The following is a 25206-nucleotide window of genomic DNA, read 5'->3' as shown; positions in this document are numbered from 1 at the left end:
CAATAGCTTTGGCACTACCACCAGGAGGTCAGGCATGAGTTTTTGTGACAGAGTTTTGGAAATTTCCTTTTTTCAAGCCTTTGTGCTCTGAAAGAGCATCTTTGAATGTCCATGCAAGGCACCACTAGAGGCGTGAACATCTCGCTGTGTCCACCCAACACTAGGAGAGCCCAGCAGCTCTGAGGGCCTACCTAACAAGGTCTTACTGCTACATCCTTCCTTGTTTACTTCTACTGACCCGTGGACTTCTTCTGACCACCAGGATGGGTACCAGTACCCCGTGCACCAGTTACTGGGGAGACGGGCTTGTTTGGAAAACTATTGCTGCTGATGCACATCTTTAATTGTTTTGTGCTTAGATCACGTGTCCCTGGAGTCCAGCTGAATAGTGTGGCAGGGCAATTCCTGCCTTGGCACAGAGAAGCTCCAGAACTGGGGCCTTTCAGCTGTTATCCACACTTTGATTAGTTATTGCTTCTGAAAAGATCTTCTGCTTCTTCCAGCATTGCATCACTGTCCCTTCCCAAAGCTCCTTCCTAGATAATAACATGGCTGTCTGTTGGGAAAGCAATTGCATAAGTCCCTATTGCTCATTTTAAGTAAAAGTAAGTCGTTGGATCTTGGGCTGCAGTGATTCACCTTCACAATGCCCCGGGAAGGGAATCCGATGTCACTCTCTCCAATTTACTGATGGAGAAGCTGAGGTGTGGAAACGTGAAGGATTTGCTCAGGGTCCGGCAGTGAGTCAGCTGCAGAGCCAGTGTCAGAGCACCCACCCCACCCCAGTTCCTCGGGCTTGCGTCTGTCTAGACTTTTCCAAGCACCATTTTCTGTCATCAACCTGGGAGCCTAGACATCTCCCCTCCCTTCACCACTCGTGAGGAAATTTCTGTATCCTCAACTCGTAGCCAGAGGGGCACAGATGCTGCAGACAGGAGACATGTACCTGCCTGTATGGAGAACATCACACCCCCCATGCCTCTTGCTCCTCAGCTGGCTCTCTCTGGTCTTATGGCCCTGTTCCCACCACCAGGGAAGGAACAGGATCCAGGACCCAGTCTAAATAAATCTCAATAAACCTACACCACAGAACACAGCATCTGTACACTGGTGGTTCAACAAATGGCAAAACAGCCCATGGGCCTTAGCTTAGGAACTGCCAAAAGAAAAAACCCAACACCACACAGCTTCATTTCTGGCTGCGATGGCTTTGAAATAGTCAGGGTGAAAAGGACAGAGCAGAGTATAAAGGAGAGGGGAGTGCAGGAGAAAGTGAGGCAGAGGAGCAGCTGTGGATCCTCCATGGCCCGGGTGATGTACAGCAAGAGGGCGAGGGGAGAGAGAAGGAGAGAGAAGGAAAGAAGGTTACAAACAGGTGTCCTGAGTGCTGGTTTGCAAACCCCAGCCACAGCGCGTATGCATGGGGCTGATGGAGCACTCACTGCAGTTCAGAGGACCCCATTGATGCTGGTGATACCAGACCAGGCCTGGGCGCAAAGTAATGAGGAAAGTTTCCTGTCCCTGTAATTATGTTTGGACTCGAGAGTTTCCCTGCATTTGATTCCTCACACATTATTGCTTTCTTAACCACATTCCTGACTGCTCCTCAGGCTGGCTGCAGTTTCTGTACGAAATAAAGGCCCATTCACCACTGCACTAGAAAGCTCTGCTTTTTCAACAGGAAAGTTGATGGTTAAATAAGGGAAAGAGGAAAAGCTGGGCATCTGTGGCTTTGCAGAGGAGATAGGGGAACAAATCCAGGAAAGGGGTCCCCTCAGTCCTGCAAAATTCAGCCCTGCTGCTCTGCATCAAGCCCGGTGAGTCAAAGAGCCCAGGGAATTTTTTCTACTCATTTAACAGAAACCAGATGCCACGAGTGGTGTCCTGTTAGCAGCCCTCACCCCAGATGGTACAGACCGGGACAGCTTTCATTCAGGCTTTCCCATAGAACTGGCCCAGGGTGATACAGGACGTTACTGAGGATGAAAAGGCAGCAAGGGTTGGTTCCTGCGAGGCTCAGTGAGTCTGTGGTCTCCTCATCAAGGTCCTATGATGGGGATTGGCTCCGCATTGGGGATCTCTCATGGCTTTTCTTCACAGCTTCCATGGGGACCAGGCTGGAAATGCTCTCCCAGAGCCCTGGGAGGGGGAGACAAACTGTAACAATACACGAGAGTTTGGACCCACATGCAGCTTTTCATGGAGAGAGATCTGGTCTTGCTTCATGATACCAGCTTCAACTGGGTAATTGCTGGAGTCAGGAGATGCCTTGGCCTCAGCCCGCAGTACAGGTGTGGGGATCAAACCTTCCTGCCCCATGATTTTGCTGCAAAAGCACCTGCAGCCTCTGGCTTAGCACAGGAGCACTCATCACTTTGCCATCCTGCAGGAGCTTGGGAGGCAAAGAAAGCTGAAAGCAGGGTACTGTGATTGATTGCACAAATGGGTTAAAAGACACTGGTCCATGCATTTAGCTTTTAGGACTTCAGCTGAAGCTGGGCAGATATGGTCCCATGTTTTAGGTGGTAAGTAATGAAAATAGCAGGGGTTTGGGCAGGATATCTTTGCCATGTTTAATTCCTCCTTCTTCTGAAACTCCTGAATCTTTCACTCACCTATGCAAGCAATAAAGAAAATGAAGAAAACCACCCACTCTGTCTCATGCTGAAAAGGAGGAAAAAAAAAAAAAGTTGGGTTTGAAGAGTGGGTGGAAGGGGTGTGGTTACCCAGGAGGTGTGTCAGGCATTGCCAAACTTATTTATAAGCAAGGGCAGCCCTATTAGGGAAGAAATCTTGTTGAGGCTTTGTTAGCTGTTGCTTTTTCCTCTGCTACTGCTTGAAGGCATGTCTATTGTGATGGGGAGGCAAAAGGATGTTCTTGCTACTATTGAGGAGCACCTGAGGATCAGAAACAAATTAGTCCGGCAAGCACTGGCTGAGTGCCTGGGGACGCTGATCCTGGTGGTGAGTCTGCAATGTGGTGCAGGGATGCTCTCTAACCCCTGAGTGTGGGGGAAATTGTCCTGGTGAAGGGGCTGTGCTGCTGCCAGATCTTGCACTGGGGATGAGCCCAGCTCCAGTGCAACCTGCTGCATGGGTACTAGAGGAGAAGTCCTTATCCACAGGAAAAAAAATTCATTCAAGTTGCTATAGGGTGAGCTTTGGTGTTGCTGGCAAAGGGTGGGCTCTGTAGAGCTTGTTGGGTGTTTAGGAGCTTTTTTGTGTCTGTGAAGTGCAGGGAGCAAAAAGTCTCTGTGTAAGCAGCAAGTGTTTTGCTAGAGATCGTGCAAAACTTCCTTTCTCTGCCCTGGAATATTTTCTTGGCACTGAAATACTGCAAGTGTTATCACCCAGGGAAGTGAAAGCTTTTTCCTCAGTTTGCTTTGTTTTCCTTGTGCATCCTATGGAGAAGAAGTAGCCAGAATTTAAACTGTTCTGGTGTGTTCTTGCTGTTGGTTGCAGGTTCCCCAGGGTCTTATCAGCAGAGCTGCACAGCACTGCGGCAGCCTGTGCCAGCAGCCAATTAGGAGCTTGCACTTGCCATGTGTGTGGCAGCACTGAGCTGTCACTCAATGTGTTCTTAAGTGGTGAATGGCAACAAAACTCTTCTGCCTGTTTTAGTGCTCAGTTTCCAAAGGGATGGGATATAAGGGATAAAGCAGGGTGGATATCTTTATAAGTGACTTAGTTTGCAGATGTTTTGAGTAGCCCTGGCTTGCTTTGAAGTCAAAGGCAGATGTGAAGTGCTAGGACAGTTGTGTATGAGCTGTGGGGAGCGAATACTTGTGTAGCAAAACTGGGACAGGGATATCTGGCTTTGGGCATCTGCATCTGAAAATGCAGGACTACTCAATGGGCCGCAGGTCTGGTGCATTGATATTGCAGCAGAAATGAGTTTGTGTTCGCACAGTGAATAGCTGCAGGTGAAAGTTCTTCTGAAGTGATATCAAGCCAGCAATCCTATAGGTTTCAGTGGAGTGACTCTGGCTTTACAACTCATTGTAACTGATGGCAGGACTGTTTGGGGAGAAATCTAATAGTTGGAGCTGAAAGCGGAGAAAGGCTTGATGAAGCTGCACGTGCTCCTGGGGACAACACAAAAGGACTGACACACTATTTTATGCTTTCATAAATAAGATTCTTTTTTGATGAGGAAGAGGAAGCTATTGGGTCTTGTGTGGGAGGATAGAGGGCTCAGCTGAGTCCCCATGAAATGCTACCACTCTTAAAAGAAAGCAGCTTTGCACAGTGCAATGGCTTTATCATCAGAGTGACCCAGCTTTGGTGACTTGCAAACAAGCCCTGTTGATTTTTCAGGGAAGGATTATTTGGGATTAAGGTGGGTAGAAGCTGATAGGAAGGTGATTAACAGGTAGAAAGTTGCTGTCTATGAATCACTGATGTTGCTGCAGTTAGTCTCAGGATTGAAGCAAGGGTAAGACTTGTAAAGAGGAATAATGTCTCCTGCTAGCCAAGTTAATATTGCTGGAGACACAAGGCAAGCCTCTAGCCGTGTGGATCTGAGCTTTTGGAAGGGCTCATGATCCAAAAAATGTTATTCCTTCTTCTGACTATTAGTTGGTACAACAGAGATTACTTTTTCCCTACAGCCTTGCCTCTCCAGGGCAGAGAGGAGCTGGGATGTGCTTAGAGCCTGAGGAAGTGTTTGGTCCAAAATCATAACCAGCCTCAAAAATGAGGGTGGTAATGGGCAGTCATCAGCCAGGCTGGATGCTGCACTGGTGAAAGTGGGCAACACATGCCTTGTCCTCGGGAGCGCTACACCTGCTGTGTTTTAAAGTGTGTGCATGTGTAAGTGTACAGGCAGATCCCTCACCTTGTTCAGGAATTCCTGAGCTGGTGTCTGGGGGCAAAGAATATGCTGGTTTTAATGACACACTTAACTCCATCTCATAGGTCTTGTAAAAGTCACCTAGCATCTCCTGCAGCAACTCAGCAGTGGATGGAGGGCTGTGGGTACTCTGTGTCCATGTGGGAGAAGATGGGGTGGGCTGGTGGGAGAAATGAGAAAGTCCCAAACATGGTGAACACTCCTGGATTGTCAGCAGGGAAAAACAGGGTATACAGAGAGGGAAATGGGTTCCAGGGCAGCAAGCCTGCAATATGGCTCTGCTGGGCATCAGTCCCTTTCTGCCTTGGAGCTGTCCCAGTCTATTCTTCTGTTAAAATCTGTAAGCATCACTTCATTATTTATTTCACTAAAAAAAAAAAATTTTTTTTTTTTGCTCCTTACCACCTGGATTCCACTGCATCTTTTTATTATATCATCTGCCTGAAACAGAAAGGGCCTTGAAGTCGACTTTCTTCCCATTTCAGATGGATAATTGAATTGGATAATCCCAGGGGAGATCCTCATTCTGCCTGGAACAAAACTGACCACTTGTACCTTGCAAAAGTCCCTGTTGCCCATCCTGCCAGCAGGCTGAGCTAGGTGTGAATGCATTTACCTGCATTTTAGCCTGGTAAATAGCTGTCATGGGCTTCAGACAATAAAATATCTGAGGAAAGACCTGGGATCCATTAAATTCTCTTCACGGGAGATGGAGTTTACTGAACACAAATATATCTAGAACAGGACAATATTAGGGATGGATTTAAGGTTTGATATCATTCACACTGAAATCAATTTCCTGAGCCAAAGGGAGTGAGACTGTTTAAAGTTTGCAGCTTACTTTAAATTTCACTGTGTAATGTAAAACTTGTCCCACTGTGGATATTGGCATGGCTTCAGCTTCTTCCCTCCTCCCTTTCACTTGCATAATGACTGCAGTACTCTCAAACTCTTCTAGAGCAAAGCTATTTCAGACCCCTGCAGTTTCCTTGGCTGTGAGAATTAACCTAGTGCTTGATTTTATTTTTCTTATTTTTTTAAGGAGCTTGTAAAGGTAGTGAACGTTAAAACAAAATAGTGCCTCTTTTTAAGATAAGAAAAATAATCCAACTAAGGCAGCCAAGCCCTGAATAGCGCAAAGGCAAGGTGCTTTCTACTTGCAAGCTGCTTTTGCTGCGTATAGCACCTTGCACAATGTGACTTCAGTCTGCGGGTAGTGTCCTTTCTGTTACAAGAATAGTAATGCTGATTCTACCTTCCCTTTGATAATTAAGATGACTTTTTTCCCCTTCAAAATGCACTTTCTGAGTGGTACTCTAGGTTTGAACTTTATACCTATGTTGGAAGCACTGCTTGCTGGCAATAGTTAAGCAATGCATATGCTGAAGGCATTTTTCCAGTTGCTTGCTGTTTGTGTTATTACTGTAGCAACTTGCTAAAGCCAGACTTCCAGTGGCAGGCCTCTGTGCCTCCCTTAAAGGCTTGATCTGTTTGCCTTGCTCTGGCTGTAAATACCAAAGCTGGCTCTGTTTGGTTTTTACATTTGCAGAAGAAGTAACTTGCTGTTTATAATTGATTTCCAAGTTGGACTAACTGATTCACTGCTGTAGAGGCACAAAGAACAAAACAATTCCTAATTGCTTTTCAATCAATCAGAGCTGTCTTGACTTTGTGGCCAGGTGGGGGCTTTTTGAGGTATGAGTGTGCTGCAGACCACAAAAACCAAAATAGCGAAGTGGTTGGGATGATCAAGGCGAAGGGAACCTCATTTAACTGTTGGCAGTGCAGAGCTTAAAGTCTCTGCTCATCCCGCAGCCATCCAGGGCAGCATGGTAGTTCCCACAGTTGCTGTTTGATTTGTGCTGATTTGCTTGAACCCAGATTGTCGCATTTGGAGAATGTGATACTTTTTTTCTTTTAAATTTTTTTCTTTGTTAATGCTTTGCTAGGATTTAAAAGGGGCTGGAAATCTTTGCTGTAAGCATGTAGAACGCTGCTGATCTTTCCATGCAAAGGGTCTGTGCCACTGGGTGTGGAGGCATGGGAAATAGTACTGCTGCTGCTCTCCCTCACCTCTTCTACCAGAAGAGGTCAAAGCTCTTCGTTAACTCTCCCTCCTTGCTGTCCCCATGCAGGAACAGGGAGGTTTCTCCTTCCTACAAAGAGGACAGTTCAGGCACCAAGACTTGCCCTTGATGGGGATGCAGCTTTTCCCCAGGAGTGCCCAACCCTGTGACCAAAACCCACCAGAAGTACGAGTCTTTTGAAGAGCTAAAGCCCCCTGATCTAAGGGATATCAGAATAAGTGTTCTTGCTTCAGTGTGAGGAACAAGCTAAAATAGTGAATTTCTTCTCTAATGCCTGACTCCTCTGCTGACGGTTGCTCAGGTTTCTTGTGCTGAGCGCTGCTCATCTCTCCAGCTTTGTGCAATGTTGTTTTGGCATGTGATGTATGTGTGGCACAACTTTCCTTAGACCCTCTTATCTCTTGAGTCCTGCAGCCCTGCCTGGCTCTGGGACAGCGTGTGGTGCAGAAAGAGCTGTAACGTGACAGACCATCTGCCCCTGCCCTTCCCTGTAGGACTGCTTCTGTCCAGGCTGGCTCCAGCCACGCTGGACAAGAAGCCTGACTGGGGGTCTAATGTTTCTCCTTGCTTTGCAAATTGTAAATGATGATCAGTCTAGTTGTTTGAGAGATGCTTTGAGGAAAGGCAAAAATGACAGTGCTCCTTGCACTGTCTTTGTGACTGGTGGAGGTAGTCCTGGCTGCATGGGCCATGCAGTTGAGGAAGATCTCTGCATGCTGCTTGAGCAGAAACAGCAATGGGGATGGATCTGTCTTCAGATCTGTCCAGCTGGGTCCTGCTACTTGGGGCAGCAAGAGGCCATGGGGGAGACTTACAGTACCTTTAACCCCTTCTTGCTTTGAGCTGCAGAGGAGTTGGGAGGTTGTTTTGAACTGACTGTAAAGGGATAGTCCTCTATCCCCTCTCTCCCAGCCTCCCTCCTTGAAGGATAGTCCTAAGTTCCACTCTGATATGAAGAGAGGGGTCCCTTTGTGTGTCTAATGCTTAAAATCTTCCATCAATATCTTGGGGTCTCTTCCTTCAGAGTAGACCCATGGTTTGACTGCCCTTCTGGCATCTTCCCTACTAACCAGAGGGCAGTGAGGGCTGAGCAGCCTTTCCCATCCACTGAGGTGATTAGGGTAGACTTACAGCAGGCTCCTTGCCTAATCTCTAGTTTATTTGCTGGCTGAAGAGGAAAGTTGTAACTCAGGTAATAACACTCCTCCTGGGCTATGCCAGCAAAATTTTCCCATTTTGATTTAGAGATCAGTCTGTCTGAAGTCCAAGAGCAAATGCATCCAGGCCTTTTGTGTTATACTTGAAGGTGTGGAAAAAGCACTGGCAAAGAAAAGAGGAGGCAAATGAGGGAAGAAACCTGGCTGTTGTGCAGGGGAGTGCTGAGCACATCTTTCTCCTGAGCTCATGTATGGAGCTGCTTTTCACAAGGTCTGCCTATAAACTCAGGTGGCCTCACTTCTTCATTAGCTTTTTCAACTTTTTTTGTCCTCCAAGGTCCTTTCCTACCAGCCCTGACTAGCTCTGGGGCTTTCTTGTGTCCAGCCATTGAGACAGGGTGTCTTTGACCTTGGGTGACAAAGCTAAATGTCCAGTCTCCAAACATTCCCTGGACACAGGGAATTTAAGGTTTCCCTGAGTGTGAAGTTTCACCCAGTGACTTGCTACCTTTTCCTGGTCTTGCTGCTGCTGCTTCTGGCTGTCCCCTCCCTTGTACAGGCTCTGGAGTTTGTCAGCCCCTCTACCCTTGAACCAGTTTGACTCACAGATCCTGCAGAATGTGGATTTTGTTATTTTTTGCAGTGCAAGGAGTTGGATCAGCTTGTGAGGGAGGAGGAGTGAGAAGCCTCCCTGTTGGCAGGGAAAGCCATTAGTTCTGCTAGAGCCAGTAAGATGAAATTAGGGAGCAGGCTTCCATTAACCTGGTTAATGGGTGCATTGACCTCAATTCCTAGGAGAGTAGCTTTAATACACCAGAGTAATGCTTTGCTGCAATCATTTTATTAGCACTTTAAAACTGCTTTTGAACTTGGCTATTGGATCATGAGGGTATAACAGTTGACTGCTGCAGACACTGCCATGTGAGGCACTAGCCTGGGTTTCTGTTGTCTGGGATGTTCTTCCAGTAATGTTTAACAAAAAAAGTGTTAGAGGCAGGTTATTAAAATCAAGAGTGAGGGTCATCTCTGCCTTGGGTGTGCACCACTGTCTCTGACCATAGTGCTGTAATATTGACTAAGGACTTTTACATCCATTGCATGGCCTTAAAAGCCACTGAGATAAATGCTGAATTGCTTTTAGTTGACCTTCCTTGCCTTTCAACTCAAGCTAGCTGCTCCTAAGTGCTTCTCTGTGAGCATTGGAAAAGGAAGACTTAAAAAATGGATGCTGAGGGTCTCCTGTCTCATATGGCCTGGGAAAAGGAATTGGAGGGAAAACTAGCAAATAGCAGAAGTCGAAATGGTGTGATTAAAAATTGTAATAGCCACTCCCACAACAAAACTGTGTAATGCCAAGCCACTTGCTGCAAAAGCATGGCTGAGCATGATTTGAACTGGTTCCTAAAAGTCAAATACCATGGATGGATGTCAATATATTCTCATACATATTCATGCTTAGTGGAGTTCACTGGTGCAGGGTGGAATTGCACACATGCATATCAAAGGTCAAACCTGTCCATAAATATCACCTTACTCTTTATCTGCTGAGGGTTAGGTTTTCTACTGTTATGCTGATTTAAGCCAAATAGTGCTCAGGGCTCATCTGATAAATAATTGTAATGCTCCTGTGGAGTGGCTCTGGGGTGTTTTTGCATGGCCCATAGACTCTCTTCTGAGGAAAAGCTAGAGAGCTATTGCCAGGTGTAGGATGGGGAGAGGAGGATGGGGAATAACCTCTTGAGAAATGACAGAGCTGGCATTCCTCCAAGTTAAGGGAAGACCTTTGTGGGTGAATGGGGGACGGAGGGGGGAAACTTTACTCTGTAGCTTCTGCAACCAACAGGTATGTGGATAATGAGTCAACCACCATCCACTTGCAGAACTGCCAGTTCTTTCAGAGTGAATAACACAAATACAGTCATCAATAGGAAGAACCTGGGGCCAACCCTGCCAAACTCAGATGCCCATTGCAGCTTTTTGTGGGCTTGCCCCCCCTCCCTGGTCAGACTGATGTGCTGTGTGGCCTTAGAGAGGTGAACACCATGGCCAAGTACTCTCTCCAAACCTCTGTCTGAAGCATTCTGGGGCACTTCTGGGGTAAGGGAAGGAACAAATGTCACCCTGGTCACTAGCCAGTACTTATTTGCTCAGTTGGAGCTACACTTCCCTCAATGGTTTGGGCATAGCTGGGAATGATGGCTCTGTTTGCTGCACAATAAACAAGACTCATCTTTTCTGCCTTTGCCTGTGTGTCTTCTCTGCCATGGTTTCCCAGCTGTGCAGCTCAGGGTTAGGACATTGAAGGGGCTGTTCTGACTGCACCCAGTAGAGAGCAGTGCTGGATGTCCCTCTCACTGACTAACAAGTTCTACAGGTTCTTTTGTTCTTTCTACACAAGGTTATGTGTTGGGGACCTGGCTTCTTGTCAAGAGGCACCTGTGTACAGTGTCCACCTCCATGAGTCAGCCTGCAGCCTACTTGGCTGCTCCTTTCCCAGCAGGCTGAGTGCAGTGTTTGCTTTATTAGTAATTCATCAGTTGTCAAGGGGATGAGTTAGGTGTGTTTTGGCTTTGCCCCTGATCTGGATTGTGTGTTGTTCAATGGGCATGTCCAGTATTGGCAGAAGAAGTGAAGAGAGTCACTCCTGCTGCCCCGGTGCCTATTTGGTGGCTTATGCCCTAGGAGCAGATACTGCCTCTGTGGCAATTGAGTAATTCTGGGATGATGGAGTTCACAGAAGCAGAAAGTCTTGGTGGGTGTGTAGATACGTGCATGTGGTCAGTAGAAATAAGGCAAGCCTTGATCCCTAGATTTAAGGATCTCAGGAGCAAGCTGTAATCCCTGTCCTAGTTTAAGGATGCTCTCAGTACATGCTGATGTGATAATCCCTGGTATACAGCAAGAATCAATTCAGGTGGAGTCAGTGGAAGATAAAAGCATACAGATGATCAGGATTAGGGCTCCTTAAATTACATGGTGGGTAGTGGAGAGACTTGGCCAGGCAGAAGGCCTCCAGCTGGATGACTGATGAACTGAACTGCCAGGGGAAACTGGTCTGGGTTGTTAAGGGTGAGCATAGGAAAGATGGCTTTTGGATGTGGTTGGGAAGAGAAGGATTGCCTGTTTGGAACAAATCTCTTTGAGAGAGAGTGCATGCCTCCCTTAGCTACTAGGAAACACCCTTTATCACCCAACAGAAACAATGTTTGTCCCCCAAAGTGCTTGATGCACACCTGATCTTGGACAGAAGGCCAAGCCTCTGGCTGTACTGGTGTCATGGTGTCTGTGGAATTTGGACTTCTCTTGATGGTGCCTGTGCCATGTTGGTACTGCAGAGACAGGCCAGCTGTGTTGCCCTGATCCTTTCTTACATGGCTGATTTGGGATGGCATGGGCTGTGCTCAAAGTGCCTGCAGCACAGTGTACCTTGGGGCTGGGACATCTGCAGGTACCTCAGCTCAAGGAGGCAGCCCCAATCCCTTGCTGTCAGCCAATGCCACCTGAAAGAAGACTCCATGAATGTCAGGCTGAATATGGCCTTCTTTAGTCATATCTGCATTTCCAGGCATTATCAAAGTTGTCCCCTGCCAATCTGTGTGCTACTGTGTCAAACAATTATTAGCCTTTTTAACAAAAAGGTACCCAGATCCCTCATCTGAACAGTTGGACTGTACATACCTCTGTCCAGGGTGCTGTCTGGCTGATTCTTCTCACCTACAACCTTAAAATTAGATGGTTGGACAAAGACCTTCAGCCTCCTGGAGATGTGAACTGTGGTCTGATCTTGCTTTTGATTTTGGCCCTGCTTTTGGTTCCCCCTGATAGGCCAAGCCTATCTCCTTTCTCCTTCCCTGCTGTTCCTAGAGATAACACCTAGATACTTTGACTGAAGGTTGAAACTTTGAAGGTTTTGAGTCATGGGTGGGCTGTGATGGCGCATGCAGGTGTAAGTGGAGCAGTTGCAGGCACTGATCAGCAACTGGCCCTGATGTGAAACAGAGGGTAATTTCAATCCCTTCTCCTGCTAGCTGTTTGGCTGTGGCTCCGTTGCGCAGATCGTGCTCAGCAGAGGGACTCACGGAGGCTTCTTGACTGTCAACCTGGCCTTTGGCTTTGCTGCGATGCTTGGCATTTTGATCTCAGGACAGGTATCAGGTATGCCGTGGCTCCATATGGACTGGATTTCACTTGTGACAATTGTTGTATAGGCCTAGATGGCCGTGTTTTTCCTATGTGGCACTGGTATGGAAGCTGGTGTCCCTTGGCTCATCTCTGGGACTCAAATTCTGCCTGTAAAAGTGCACTAACCACCAACCTCTCTGCAGGTGGACATCTGAACCCAGCTGTCACTTTTGCCATGTGCTTCTTGGCCCGGGAGCCCTGGCTCAAGCTACCAATTTATGCCCTGGCCCAAACCCTTGGGGCTTTCCTGGGAGCTGGCATAGTCTTTGGGCTGTACTATGGTAAGTGCAGAAACTGTCTGTGTGTGTTGGGGTGAGATGGATGCTCTTCATGACTCACTGCAGGGAGGCTGGTTCCCAGATCAGAGAAGCATTTTCTTGCAGAGCAGAGATCTGAGAAACCTCCTTACTGTGTTTCTGGGAGGGCTTTCCTGATCTGATGATGATGGGTTCAAGTCAATCTGAAGGCCAACCAGCATTGTCAATGTGTGAGTCTCATCCTTGAGTAATGATCACTGTAACATGGACCACTGGATGGCCCCTCTTGTAGGTATGTCCTGGTTTCGGCTGAGACTGAGTTAACTCTCTTCTCAGTAGCTGGTACAGTGCTGTGTTTTGGATTTAGTGTGAGAATGATGTTGATAACACTCTGATGTTTTAGTTGTTGCTAAGTAGCGCTTATCTTAAGCCAAGGACTTTTCAGTTTCCCATGCTCTGCCAGCAAGCAGGTGTGCAAGAAGCTGGGAGGGAGCATGGCCAGGGCAGCTGACCTTGAACTAGCCAAAGGGGTATTCCATACCATGGAACGTCATGCCCAGTATATAAACAGGGGGGAGTTGGCCGGGAGGGGTGGATTGCTGCTGAGGCATCGGTCAGCGGGTGGTGAGCAATTGCATTGTGCATCACTGGGGTTGTTTTTTCTTTCCCTCCCCTTTCCTTTTTTTGTTATATTCCTTTTCATTACTATTATTATATTTCATTATTACTATTGTTAGTATTTTACTCTAGTTATTAAACTGTTCTTATCTCAACCCATGAGTTTTACTTTTTTCCTTTCCTCCTCCTCACCCCACTGGGAGGGGGAAGAGGGAAGTGGCTGCGTGGTGCTGAGTTGCTGACTGGGGTTAAACCACGACAAGGTACTATCTGGATTAAAACAGATCTTTCAGAAATGTGGATGATACACTAGTAGTGATGGAGACTTTATAGCTCTGCATTGTTCCAGAGCTATTTTATCCTTCTTTGTTTAAAAAAAAATAAAGACTTCACCATGGATGTCTTCTGCATTGTCTCGTGTTAGCTTCCAGACAATGGGACTTCTAGCAGTTTTTGCTGCCCTTACCAGAGTGATTCTATACCTTGGAAAGCATCCTAGAAATCCAGTCCCTCATGCATCTGTTCCTCCTGAGTGGTGTTCCTCATCACAGGGCAATATTCAGTGGGCAAGAACTGACTCTTTGTGCTGGAAATTGCCCTTCCTCAAATACCAGGGGTGACATTTTGATTCAGATTTTGCCTCCTGATGTCTGTTTCTGGCAATAGGAGCAGTGTTCCCTGTAGCTGAGCAGAACACCTAGGTCACTGTAGCTTCCACCTGAAGGGAGGAAACTGCCACCCCGGCAACAGCACCAACTGCTTTTCACTTTAGAAAGAAGCAGGGGGACCTACCTTTATCTCTGTAAACATCAGGACTCCAGTTCAACACCAGTTACCCTTCTACTTGGTGGGCTGAAGTCTCTTCAGAAAAGAGTTAATCCCATCTTAGCTGCCTAAACCATGGAAGAGATACCTTCAGAAAGTGTCTGTTTTTTATCCACTGACCATGGAGGGAATCTAGACAGCCCACCTAGGTTAGTTATCCAGCTTCTACATAGTGGTAGGCAAGGGGCTGACTGTTCTACGAGACAACCCTGAGAGGTGAAACTAATTGTGTATTGGCTTAGAGGAAAGTGCAAGATCAGCCCAAATCCGGCTTGCTGCAGATCAGATCCATAGCAATATCTCATGTCTTGACACCAAGACTGATACCACAGGCATTTGAGTACCTTTGGGAGAGATTTGGAGTCAGCTTAGTGTTTACTTTTTGGCTCTAACTCTTTCCTGGTGCCTGGCAAACAAGAAACATTAGGAACAGGGACTCAGGCCATCTGCATCTGAGCCTGACTTGTAAAATGCTGTGGTGGATCCCACCCTAAGTTTTCCAAATGAGTGTGTGCTCTACAGCAAATGGTTTTGCAACACATAGCAATGGGGTGCTCAGGGAATTCTATCTCAATATCCATGGCTCTGTTGAGCCTACATTTTAGTCATCTTCCAAGCAGGGTCCTCTCTCTGATGCGTGTTGGAAAATGACTGACCTCTCTACTGTTCTTTTTTTCTCTCTTTTCCCCCCTTCCCCCCCACCCCGATGCCATCTGGGCTTTTGGCAGCAACCAGCTGTATGTAACAGGACAGAATGGCACTGCTGGTATCTTTGCCACCTACCCATCTCAGCATCTGAACATTGTGAATGGATTCTTTGACCAGGTAAGAGGGTGCTGGGAGGATGAAGGTGCATTTGAAGAGGCATCTTTTGGGGTGGTTCTGGGCTTCTCCTTTAGTTAGAGAATGAATTGCAATTTAAAGAGAAGATATCCAGAAAGGTTTTTAGAGTGGACACAGATATCTCACTCACCCATAGGAAGAACAGAGCCAGAAAGGACCCTTACAGCAAGAAGTCTTGTGTTAAGGGGATTAACCAGTGGTACAACACTGGCCAGGACACCTGTGAAAAGGATACCACTTCTCAGCCCCTGAAGAGCCATAGCATGAGGAAAGATGGTTCTTCCTCATTCCCACTGTACTACTGTGGCTGTTGCACAACCCAGAGGTCAACTGGGTGTGGGGTGGTGGTTGGTGTTGGAGGTGACCGTCTCCTCCTTAAAGTTGCCGTCAACCACAAAGGGACAGTAGCCACCCAGCTGTGGCAGGTTGGAAGCAGGTTCAGGAAGATGTCTTCAGCTTTTCTGGCTGCTCAAACAGTTATTCATAGCTCTTCTGTGGGTAGGGAAAAAAGTGTTGGCTTGATTGAGCCTGTGGGCTGCCAGGAGGAGCTCGTTCTATGCTCCCATTCCTGCGGGTGCTCAGTCTACTGTGATCTGATAATGCCATGGGATGACTTAGTGCAGCTCTTTCAGTTTAGAGAATGAGTCCTAAATGCATGGGACTTCAGAGGAGTTAAATAACTTGGTTAAAAGATTAATCTGGATTAAATTCTTCCCCCTCCCTCCCCAGTTCATTGGCACTGCCTCCCTGATTGTTTGCGTTTTGGCTATTGTTGATCCGTACAACAACCCTGTCCCCATGGGGCTGGAGGCTTTCACAGTTGGCTTTGTTGTCCTTGTTATTGGAACCTCCATGGGCTTCAACTCTGGCTATGCTGTCAACCCTGCCAGGGACTTTAGGCCTCGTCTCTTCACAGCCATTGCTGGCTGGGGCACTGAAGTGTTCTGGTAAGTGCTTGCCAATGAAAACCTTGTGCATCAAGGGGAAAAAAATTACGAGTCTAAATAGGTGGTAGCTCTGGCACTATAAAGAGTCTTAGCACCCATGAGGTATCTTTGGATTGTATAAATGTTTTAAAAGATACTGTTTGCTCTGCTCCAACTTCTTAAGAAATCATAGAAGCTGGGCAGTTTCCAGTGGTGAGAGCAAATGACCTAACTTTGCTATCAGGGAAGAAATCTAGGACCATCCATAAGAAGCTCAAGTGCACCTTGAACATGAGCCTATCATCATTTTTTTGGTGGTAGAAAATGGAGGGCATTTGTTATACTTGGATTTTGTTGTTGCTGGAGACAATTAAGAGAGCCATGAGCAATACAGGCTATGTGCTATCGAGGGCTGCTTTCCTACAAGCAGTGAGAGGGAAGTGAAGGTGCCTGGTTCAGGCACTGCAACTGTTTCTCCTTTCTTGGTGGAGAGACGGTCTTGGAAGTCCTGAAAGTAGCTGTTCTGAATTGCTTGTCACCTGGACTTGCAGTGGGGGTAATATCTGCCTTGGAAATTGCTGTGGACATGTGGGTACTATTGTCTTTTGCAAGTCAATGGTGATGTTTGGAGATGACCGGATCTTGTATTGTTCCAGATCCAAACACGAATATCCTAATGCTTAGGCTGCAGTTCTTACCTTGTGCCCTTTCTTTTTGTTTTCCAGGACTGGTAAGCAGTGGTGGTGGGTTCCAGTTGTTGCTCCTTTCCTTGGGGCTATTGTGGGAGTGATGGTCTATCAGCTGATGATTGGATGTCATGATGAGCCTTCTCCACCTGCCTCTGAGCAGGAAACAGTCAAGCTGGCTAACATGAAGCACAAGGAAAGAGTCTGAGGAAGCTGCCACCCAGATCTGGCAGACATTCATTACTCAGGACTGCAGTTGGCAAAGAGGAGGAAGGAGTTAAGAGCAGCTTCAAGAACAACAGGAAGAGGGTGTTTTTTTTTTTCTGTCTTGAGATTTTAGCCTCTTTTTGTGTATATCCCTGATGCATTTGCTTTAGGCATTTTCCTGTGAGCCTTTCCCCAAATGCAGTATCATGTAATCTTTCTTAGTAGAAGGGAGTTGAGGACTGTAGGAGTCAGGAGAGAAGTGGGCATTGCTGTCCAGTACCTCCAACATGGGCCAGTTGTTAAGGAATCTGGAGCTCTTCTGGGCTGTGTTGCTGGCCTTGCCTGTGACCTTGGCAAACTGCTTCCCTCCAAACATGTGTCCCCATCTGTAGAGTGGGGATTGTGCAAAACTTAAATTGTTTTGTTAGCAAGGAATGAAAACTACACCCTGGGAAAAATTTGCCTGTGCTTCTACAATGGATCAAATTCATGCTTGGTGTTGCTCTAAAGCCAATGACTTGGCACCAGGAATGAACTTGTCTAAAGGATTTTTATTGCCCAAACTCTCTATATCTCCCATGAATGCCCAGAACATTATGGATCAACCGATTGATACAATGTCAGAGCAGAGTGAGAATGCACTGGATTTTAATTTAATATTAAAGACAAAATGTTTATAAATCACTGCACCCTGGTGTTCTAATCACAATTTTTAATATTGCCAACTCCTAGAAGATAACACACAGAAATCCTTGTTCTAGCCAGGGGCTAACCTGGAAAGAAAGCTTGGCTCCCTGTAGCAGCCTTTCTAATCAATCAGCTTTGTATATAAACTGCAAACAGCTAATAGCCAAGTTCCACTGGAAACATGGTGTTGCTGAAGTTGTGTGTGTTCATGTAAATTTCACAATAGTGTTTTTTAAATAATTTATATATAAATATACTCCTTAAAGCTGTTACTAAATACCAGAGTATTTATGTGCCTAGTCTGACAGCTTTGAGATACTGTTGGATTTTCCTGGGGTGGCCTTAGTTTATGGCATTGTGTTGTTGGAGCATCTCCTTTTCTACCTTGCAGAATTGCTGGGGTATCCCTGGTACTCACAGCTGAGGGACTGAGGTCAGGCACCTCCTGTACTAGCAGTGCTGGCATCTCAGGGGATCTCTGGCTCTCCCAATGCCATATCATTACAGAGTATTTGAAACAAGCAGTATCAGTTGTGAAAGAATTTGTAGGTCCATGCCACTGCATTAGAGAAACTCTTTCAAAGCCTGGTTCTTTAATGTGTGAATTCCTTGAAATATGTAACTTTGTATGCATTTCCAGTCACTAAAATGATGTGGTTTTTTTTGCTTTTTTAGAAAATAAAATGTCAATACCAACACTGTAAAATGCTAGTGTTAGTTGTATTTTTAAGCAGCTGTCAGTAAACTTTGCAATGTAAAGGAAGTCACCTATAGCAATATCTTCCTCAAGCCCTTTTCAGCCTGTAAGAGCAAAATGGAATTAACCCTTTCAGGCAATACAGCTACATGCTCCATTTGTGTTTTATTCCTTTCCCTTTTGGACTGGGTTTTTGGGGCAGGTGGGAGGAGATGGGGTGCCTGTCCTCACAGTACAAAAGGCCAAGGTATAGGCTATTGGTGGGGTATCCTGCTGTCAGGCTTTTTCTTCAGGCAAAAGGAACAAGAGGTCAGCATTTGTCCCTTGCCCTTTGTACCATTCAACTTCTCTTACTATTCTTTCAATTAATGCAGTTCTGACTGCATTCCTACTCTGCATTCAGTGTACTGTCTAGCATCAACCAGCATATTTCACTTGTCACTTATTAGCTGTGTCATGCAAGGAAAAGTATTACAGACCTGAACCCAGTGCTCAAAGAATTACACAAACAGCTTTATTCTAGCCTGTATCCTCTGTAAATACAATTATTGTTGCTCTTTGGCTGATCTGTGTCCTGCTGTGTTTTTCCTATATTAACTATACTGCCTTAAAATAACTCAACTTCCCATACAGTGCCATACTGAACAACTCTGAAGTCTGGATGAATGTGGCTTCCTGCAATTCACCAACTAGAAATCAAATGATTTTTAGCAAGAAAGTTGCTGAGTTTGTTTGGTATGCTCTATCTGCAGTCAGCATGCTGCTTTATTCCATTTGTCTTGAAAGTTCATATCTCAAAATCTGTGTAGAAGTCTTGTGTATTACTGTGTGGTGTGGTTTGACCCCAGCCAGCAACTAAGCACCACACAGCTGCTCACCCCTCCCAGTGGGATGGGGAGGAGGACTGGGGGGGAAAAAAAAAAGTAAAACTTGTGGGTTGAGATAACAGTTTAATAACTAAAAAGTAAAATAAAATACTAACTAATAATAATTGTAATGAAAAGGAATATAACAAAAAAAAAAAAAGAGAAATAACACCCAAGAAAAGACAAGTGATGCACAATGCAATTGCTCACCATCCGCTGACCAATGCATGAGCAGTGATCTGCCCCTCCTGGCCAACTCCCCCCTGTTTATATACTGGGCATGACATCATATGGTATGGAATATCCCTTTGGCTAGTTTGGGTCAGCTGCCCCAGCTATGCTCCCTCCCAGCTTCTTGCACACCTGCTTGCTGGCAGAGCATGGGAGACTGAAAAGTCCTTGGCTTAAGATAAGTGCTACTTAGCAACAACTAACTAAAACATCAGCGTGTTATCAACATTATTCTCACACTAAATCCAAAGCACAGCACTGTACCAGCTACTAAGAAGAGAGTTAACTCTGTCCCAGCTGAAACCAGGACACTGTGATCAACTAACATAGCTGCAGAGGTCAATTCCCATTTTCCTTCAAGACTTAGTCCTTTTTTTACTTTTCTAAGGAGGGTAGTGCACAGGACAGTTTGATATGCAAGATTTCAAGAGCTCTAGAAGTGTTATTAAAGTGTGGGGAGGGAAAGATGCAGTTAACTGCAGATGGAATTTTCCCTGGCAGCAGGTACCCTTAAATTGCTGCAAGTTGTGGTTCTGTTTGTTTTCAGTTTAGCTGCCTTGAGAGAGCTTCTGGGTGTTATTCATCTGGCAGGCCCATGCAAACTAAAAGATTTTTTTTTCCTTTTTTCTCCATACCTAAATTTCAAAGGCAATGAATCATCTTGTAGTTAATGCCTTGCTTTTGGAGTCACTGGGGAGGTAAGACTTATCTGGCCAAATATAGTCAACCGGGTTTTAGGTCAGATGAACTCCAGCTGTCAAGCTATTGAAATAAGAAATAAATCTACAATTTAAACTATTCATGCTTGACAGGGAGAGTAATTTGTTGCTGGATCAAAATGTTAAAAGATGTTGTGGATTCTTTATTGTGTGAGGTTTTCAAATTAAGACTGGCTGTCTTGCAAAAAGGTCTTTCAGTTAAACCGCAAACCATACTCTTAAGAGCAAGTCCTGCTGGAGGAAATTCTCAGACCTCTATATTACAGAAGGTCAAGTTGACAGGAATTGTCCCTTCTAACTTTAAAATCTATGAAATTTATAAGGCAGGCTGGAAAAGTGGCCAAGTATTCAGTTCCTCTTGGTTCTCAGCTGGGTCTATGCTCTTTGCTGCAGATGCTGTAATGCCCCAGGGAAACCTGCTTTTGGTTCCCTGTTCGCCTGCTGCCTTGAGACGCATGCCTCGGGAGGCTCTTCAGCTCTGTTTGCTTTGTCCATCTGTGAAATGGCAGCAGCAGTGCTGATCTCTTCCACACCCTGCTCTGCTTTGCTTCGTGGGAGCAAGTTGGCATCATGAATCAAAGGGCCGACGGTGCTGGGCACTGCAGTGCGGATGGGAGAATAATACAACCTCCCTTTGTGCAGCTCTTCTATCCCAAAGTGAGTTTCAGCTCTCCATCTGCTGGTGGTGGGTGCTGGGGATGCAGAAGCTGGTTGGCACTTGGGTGACCACCTCCAAGCAGGTCTGGTGGGACTGCACCGGAGCAGGTTTCCACATGTGCCCAAAGGAGATCAGCACTGACACATCAGCTGCTTGCTCTCTTCCCTTCTCCCCATCACCTTCACCTTGGTTCATGACATAATTTTCTATCAAAAAGAGCCACCTGGCAGCTCTCTGGGAGAAGGGGACAGGACCAAGGCCATTATGTGAGAGAAACCCTGAAGCTGTTGCAAGGGCTTTATCCTGGGACGGGCCAAAGAAGAGGAAAAGGACAAGTCTTTGCCTGCCCTCCTAGAAAGAAGGTGAGGGATGGGCTCTACTGAGGAACAACATTGGCAAAGACTGGGCCATGAAGTCTGTTTTATTCCTTGCTGCCTGCTGTAAGTCCTTGGTAGTTCTGTGTGCTCAGGTCGTGCTTGTACTCCCAGCTCTCCTGTGCAGCCAAGGATTTTGCCCTCATCCTATATCTCAAGGCAGAAAGAAGTCCTAGCCCACTGCCCAATTCCAGCGTGCCCGCAGTCCTGGTGTCTCCAGGGCCTCCAAGTTTGTGAGCATTCAACTCTTTAGGAGCCTCTGTAGCCTTGTAGGAGCCTTGGACACATGTGTCTTATTAAACCACCTCGTTTATTCTTTACTATGTAAAGAATAATAAAAGTCCTTCCTGGCACCATGAACTCCTTTTTGAGCGGGAGGTTCCTCTTCACTCTTCCCCATTCAAGCTCCAGTTTAGGAGTAATGATGTCCCTCGTGAGGCTTTCTCTGGGTGCAGAGTGTGCATGTGAGGAGGACATCAAGGAACTCCAGGCAAATGTGTCTGCAACCCAGCTGCTGTCATGTGGCTTGTCACCGCTGCAAAAGATTAATTTGGCTAGAGAAGCAAGCACAACCATCTCACTCCAGGGGGCTGGAGAATGATTATACAGCCAAATGAGCTTATCAGATTGAAAATATTTTCATATCTAGCCATATAATAATAACAAAAAAGCCACACTGGAAAAGGAAAGGTCAATAGCAGAAAGGTGAGAAAGCCACAGAGAAAAAGACTCAATCATTTTAAAGGGCAACATTTTTATTCACAAAACAGCTGAAATATTCTGCCAGCAAAGTTTTGTGGTGTGGCTTGTATTTATCATTATCAAATTAGAGTGCAGAGGTGGATTCAAACAGTCTGAATGAAATGAAGAAATGAAAATTGGAGTTTCCTTGTTAAACTGTTGTAACAAGCTTAGGACTAAAAAGGTGGCTTTGATCTGTCGTTCCTAAAATTTCTAAAGAATTTTAAAAAATCAGCATCCAATCTCCATAAACCCATCTTGATATCAAATTGTCTTGATATTGCTGAAAGCAGCACGTCTCCACTAGCATCAAAGCCCTCTCCCTGCAAGTGAAACAACACAGATTGCATGAACGGCTCAAAGTCTGCATTCACATTTGGATAGGTCTGTGCAGATATGCTACCGAAACACATCCAAGCCAAGAGCTGCTGCACCACTGAATGAAACCCTTGATCCCATATTTACCTTAGTTTCAGGCAGCCCTGCAGTACCTGTATCCTTTGGGTTTGGGTTTTTTTTTTGTTTATTTGGTGTTTTTTTTACAAATGGTAGGTGTACAGAAGTGTCTGGTATTTTGGAAGTAAAAACAGCTGCACAGAATAGGCATTGAACAAGATATACAGACACCCGAGAAATTTTATGACATGGAATTATGCAGGTTATGAAATCCAACATAAACAACACTTAGTAAAAAGTTACATCAACATGAATGAGAAGACAGAGCCAATTTTGGATCCTTTCCCTTACCAGGAAAGGTACCCAGTGGTACGTCAGCGATACCTGTGGGAAGCAAGTGGAAAATATCACCAAACAGATTTCTGCACCTGTGGAGCCCATGGGAATGTAGTCCTATCCCTTTAGATGTGCTTGCAAATGCCACTGAGTGGGTATCTGTGCTTGTACAAAGTATCTTGGTAAACCTGAGTGCAAGTGATGTGGGAGTCTAAATTGTTGTGGGGTTTCCTCTAATCCCCCCATCACTCATTGGTCGCACTGGGAATTTCAAGCACCTTCTTAAAACAGTCCTTCTTGCAGGGGAGCCTGTCGTGGAGACCAGCCTCCCCTTGTCCTCACTCCTACATGAGAGGAGGTGGCTGCCCTTCAGCTGCTGTAATTTCTCCCCTCTCATGCTCAGCTTTCCCCTTGGTGCCTGAGCTGTCTGTGCTTGCTGGCTGCAGCTCCAGCTTGCTAACCTCCCCATCACTGTCTGTGAGTTTGGAGGATGCAGCCAGGACATCATAAAAAAAAAATCTCACCCTCAGTTCCTGCAGCCCAGTGCAGTCACAGCAGGCCACTGCTCCCAGGTCCCGGTGCTGTGGTGGAAAAGCCTAGGAGGTAGGACAAGCATGGTGTGATCTCTCCTTTGGTTGTACATTCTCCATGGCTGGTGAACCGCATGACAGGGCCTTTCTTAGCTGGAGGTTGCGGCAAGAACATGGAAATTAGTAACCACTCCGAATACATTTGCCCTGAGGTCTTTTTTTGATCCATTCTTACTTTTTGCCCTGGGGACGTCCTGTGGCAATAAGCATTAGCATTTTATAGGGGTCCATTACCTGAATTGCTCCTTTCAGTGAGATGGGCCAGCCCTCTCTCTATCCTACCAGCGCTCTCCTCCATGCTTGCCCTGGAGACCTGGTCCCTTCTCAAACCAGGACACTGCTAAACACCCTGGGAGAGTGTCAGGGAAGGGTGATGGAGACTTCATCCTGCACAGCAACAAATTCTACTCTCTTATCTACTCTCTTACAGGCTGAGTGGCATTTATAGTTGAAGAAGGAAAATCTTCTCTAAGAGCCCTGTTGGGGGACTGACTGGTTGAGCTCTTGCCCCACCAGCTGCAGCACCTCTTCCCTTTGCCCAGAGAGATGATAGGGAGTGGCAGAGGACATATAAAAAAAAGTCTTGCAGCCTTCACATTGAACTGCTCCAGAAGACAAAGTTTAGTTAAGCCTGAGTTAGTTGTTCTTCGATGTCTATCTGCCAGCTGATCTGAGAACAAATGACTATTAACAAGGCATTTCCCTAGCAGAACCTGTCCAGCTGGGGCTGAGAATCTGACAAAGGAGGTGAATGAAAGAGAAATAAATAAATGGCAGGAGAACAACAAGGAGAACAAGCTCTCAGGCTAAAGATTGCCAACTAGGATACACCTCTGAAAATATAACAAGAAATGTGCTGCCTGAGATGGTGGTTTTATTGGTTGCAGGATCACAAATTACCTTAGCTCCTTGCAGGGAATTTGCACAGTTCCCATCTATCCTGTCTTCTACTCCCCCTCCTCCCCAGGATATCCACTTGCTTTCTAATAATTTCTGCTGCTGGCCTGGAACTGGCTGAGACATCTTCCTTGGGATCTGGGAAATGGTCTATAAAATGTCCCCCACTCTCCTGTACTTTGATTGTCTCAAATGAACGTGTCTTTGATTTCTTTTGCTTGCTTGCATGAAATATTTTAGTTAAAGCACTGAGACACAGCTCATCTGCATCAAAGTCCATGAGTCAAGCCCAGGCCAGCTGCCTCACAGGACCTGCGTGGCTAAGTGACGCCAGACTTTGTAGCTGGTGGCAGACGAGGGAACAGGCACCCTTTGAATGCAGCTAACCATCCTGACCCAAGGGTAGAGGAGGAGAGTCCTTGCCTGGAGTCTGGGGTGGGACTTTCCTCCTGCCTCCAGGACAGATCAGGACACCTTACCTGCTGCCCCTGCTTGCCCAGCAGTCAGAGCCATGGGTGCCCACATCAGTTACTTGGGTGTTGTGAGGTGACTTGGTGCACCTCCTGTTTTACTCTGGTGGGAGTTGAAGAGCTGCAGTCCAGATATAAGACGTGAGCCCCAAATATAAGTCATGGGACATAAGAACTGCCAGCATGCTCCCACCTAACGTCCTCCAGGAGGGAAAATGTGTCTCTGAGTCCTGTGACCCTCATCATATATAGTGTGACTGTAATATGCAAGAATGGGGTGGGGTAGAGAGATAGCTGGGGGACTGGTCAGGTCTTGTCATCCTAAAAACCCTTTTGCTCCAGGAAAAGTACTGAGTGTAGAGTAGGTATATATCTGTTGACAGGATTTACCCTCTTCTAATCTGGGACATTCAGCATTTACCTACTTCTCAGTGCCTGGAACACCACTAACTCTTTAAATTCATCACTCCGTCCCTGGTGGAAATGCAAGATAACAGTCTCCTCTATCTCTGAGCAACAGGGACACAAAGTGACATGTTGCCAAACCTCTCACCCGTGTCTGCTGCCTCTTAGTCCAGACGCTCCAAGTGCTGAGCAGACGTCGGGCACTGCAGCCCAGCCCTGTGCTTACCTGGATGAGCAGCTGAGCTTGAAAAACACACCATGAATGTGTGAGTGATGAATGTTCCTGATACTGGGATGGTGTTTGTCCCTCCAGACATGAGATGAAGATGATAGTGTCTTCACCCTCCAGACATGAAAGGTGAAACACTGAGAAGACCTCTGTGCTGCCTCCAGGGACTAGAGGGTGGAGGGACAAGTGTGCAAGAGCATTGGAAGACCCAGCACAGGGGACGGGTGCAGAAGCTGATCGTATCTGAGCCCTGCAGCCTGTGGCTGTGAG

The 25206-nt window shown here is 46.2% G+C and overlaps 1 protein-coding gene across 1 annotated transcript; it reads left to right on the top strand.

Moving 5' to 3' along the window:
* The first annotated feature begins 2856 nt into the window (after nt 1–2856).
* Nucleotides 2857–18014, top strand: AQP3 (aquaporin 3 (Gill blood group)). The gene is made up of 6 exons (XM_050913070.1): nt 2857–2964; nt 12125–12251; nt 12422–12557; nt 14683–14803; nt 15551–15768; nt 16473–18014. Exons 1-6 carry the CDS (start codon nt 2857–2859, stop codon nt 16639–16641), a joined length of 879 nt encoding a protein of 292 aa, XP_050769027.1. The 3' UTR covers nt 16642–18014.
* Nucleotides 18015–25206: the final 7192 nt, after the last annotated feature.

Source organism: Gymnogyps californianus, chromosome Z, assembly GCF_018139145.2.
Source record: "Gymnogyps californianus isolate 813 chromosome Z, ASM1813914v2, whole genome shotgun sequence".
NCBI lineage: Eukaryota > Metazoa > Chordata > Aves > Accipitriformes > Cathartidae > Gymnogyps > Gymnogyps californianus.
The sequence above is the reverse complement of the archived record's forward strand: the minus strand, read 5'-3'. Positions and strand labels throughout refer to the sequence as shown.

Bases quoted from the DNA above. Each gene is read 5' to 3' on its own strand.
- AQP3 (XM_050913070.1), top strand. From the start codon at position 2,857: ATGGGGAGGCAAAAGGATGTTCTTGCTACTATTGAGGAGCACCTGAGG. The intron at 12,252-12,421 runs GTATGCCGTGGC...ACCTCTCTGCAG, and splicing joins GATCTCAGGACAGGTATCAG to GTGGACATCTGAACCCAGCT. The intron at 15,769-16,472 runs GTAAGTGCTTGC...TTTGTTTTCCAG, and splicing joins TGGGGCACTGAAGTGTTCTG to GACTGGTAAGCAGTGGTGGT.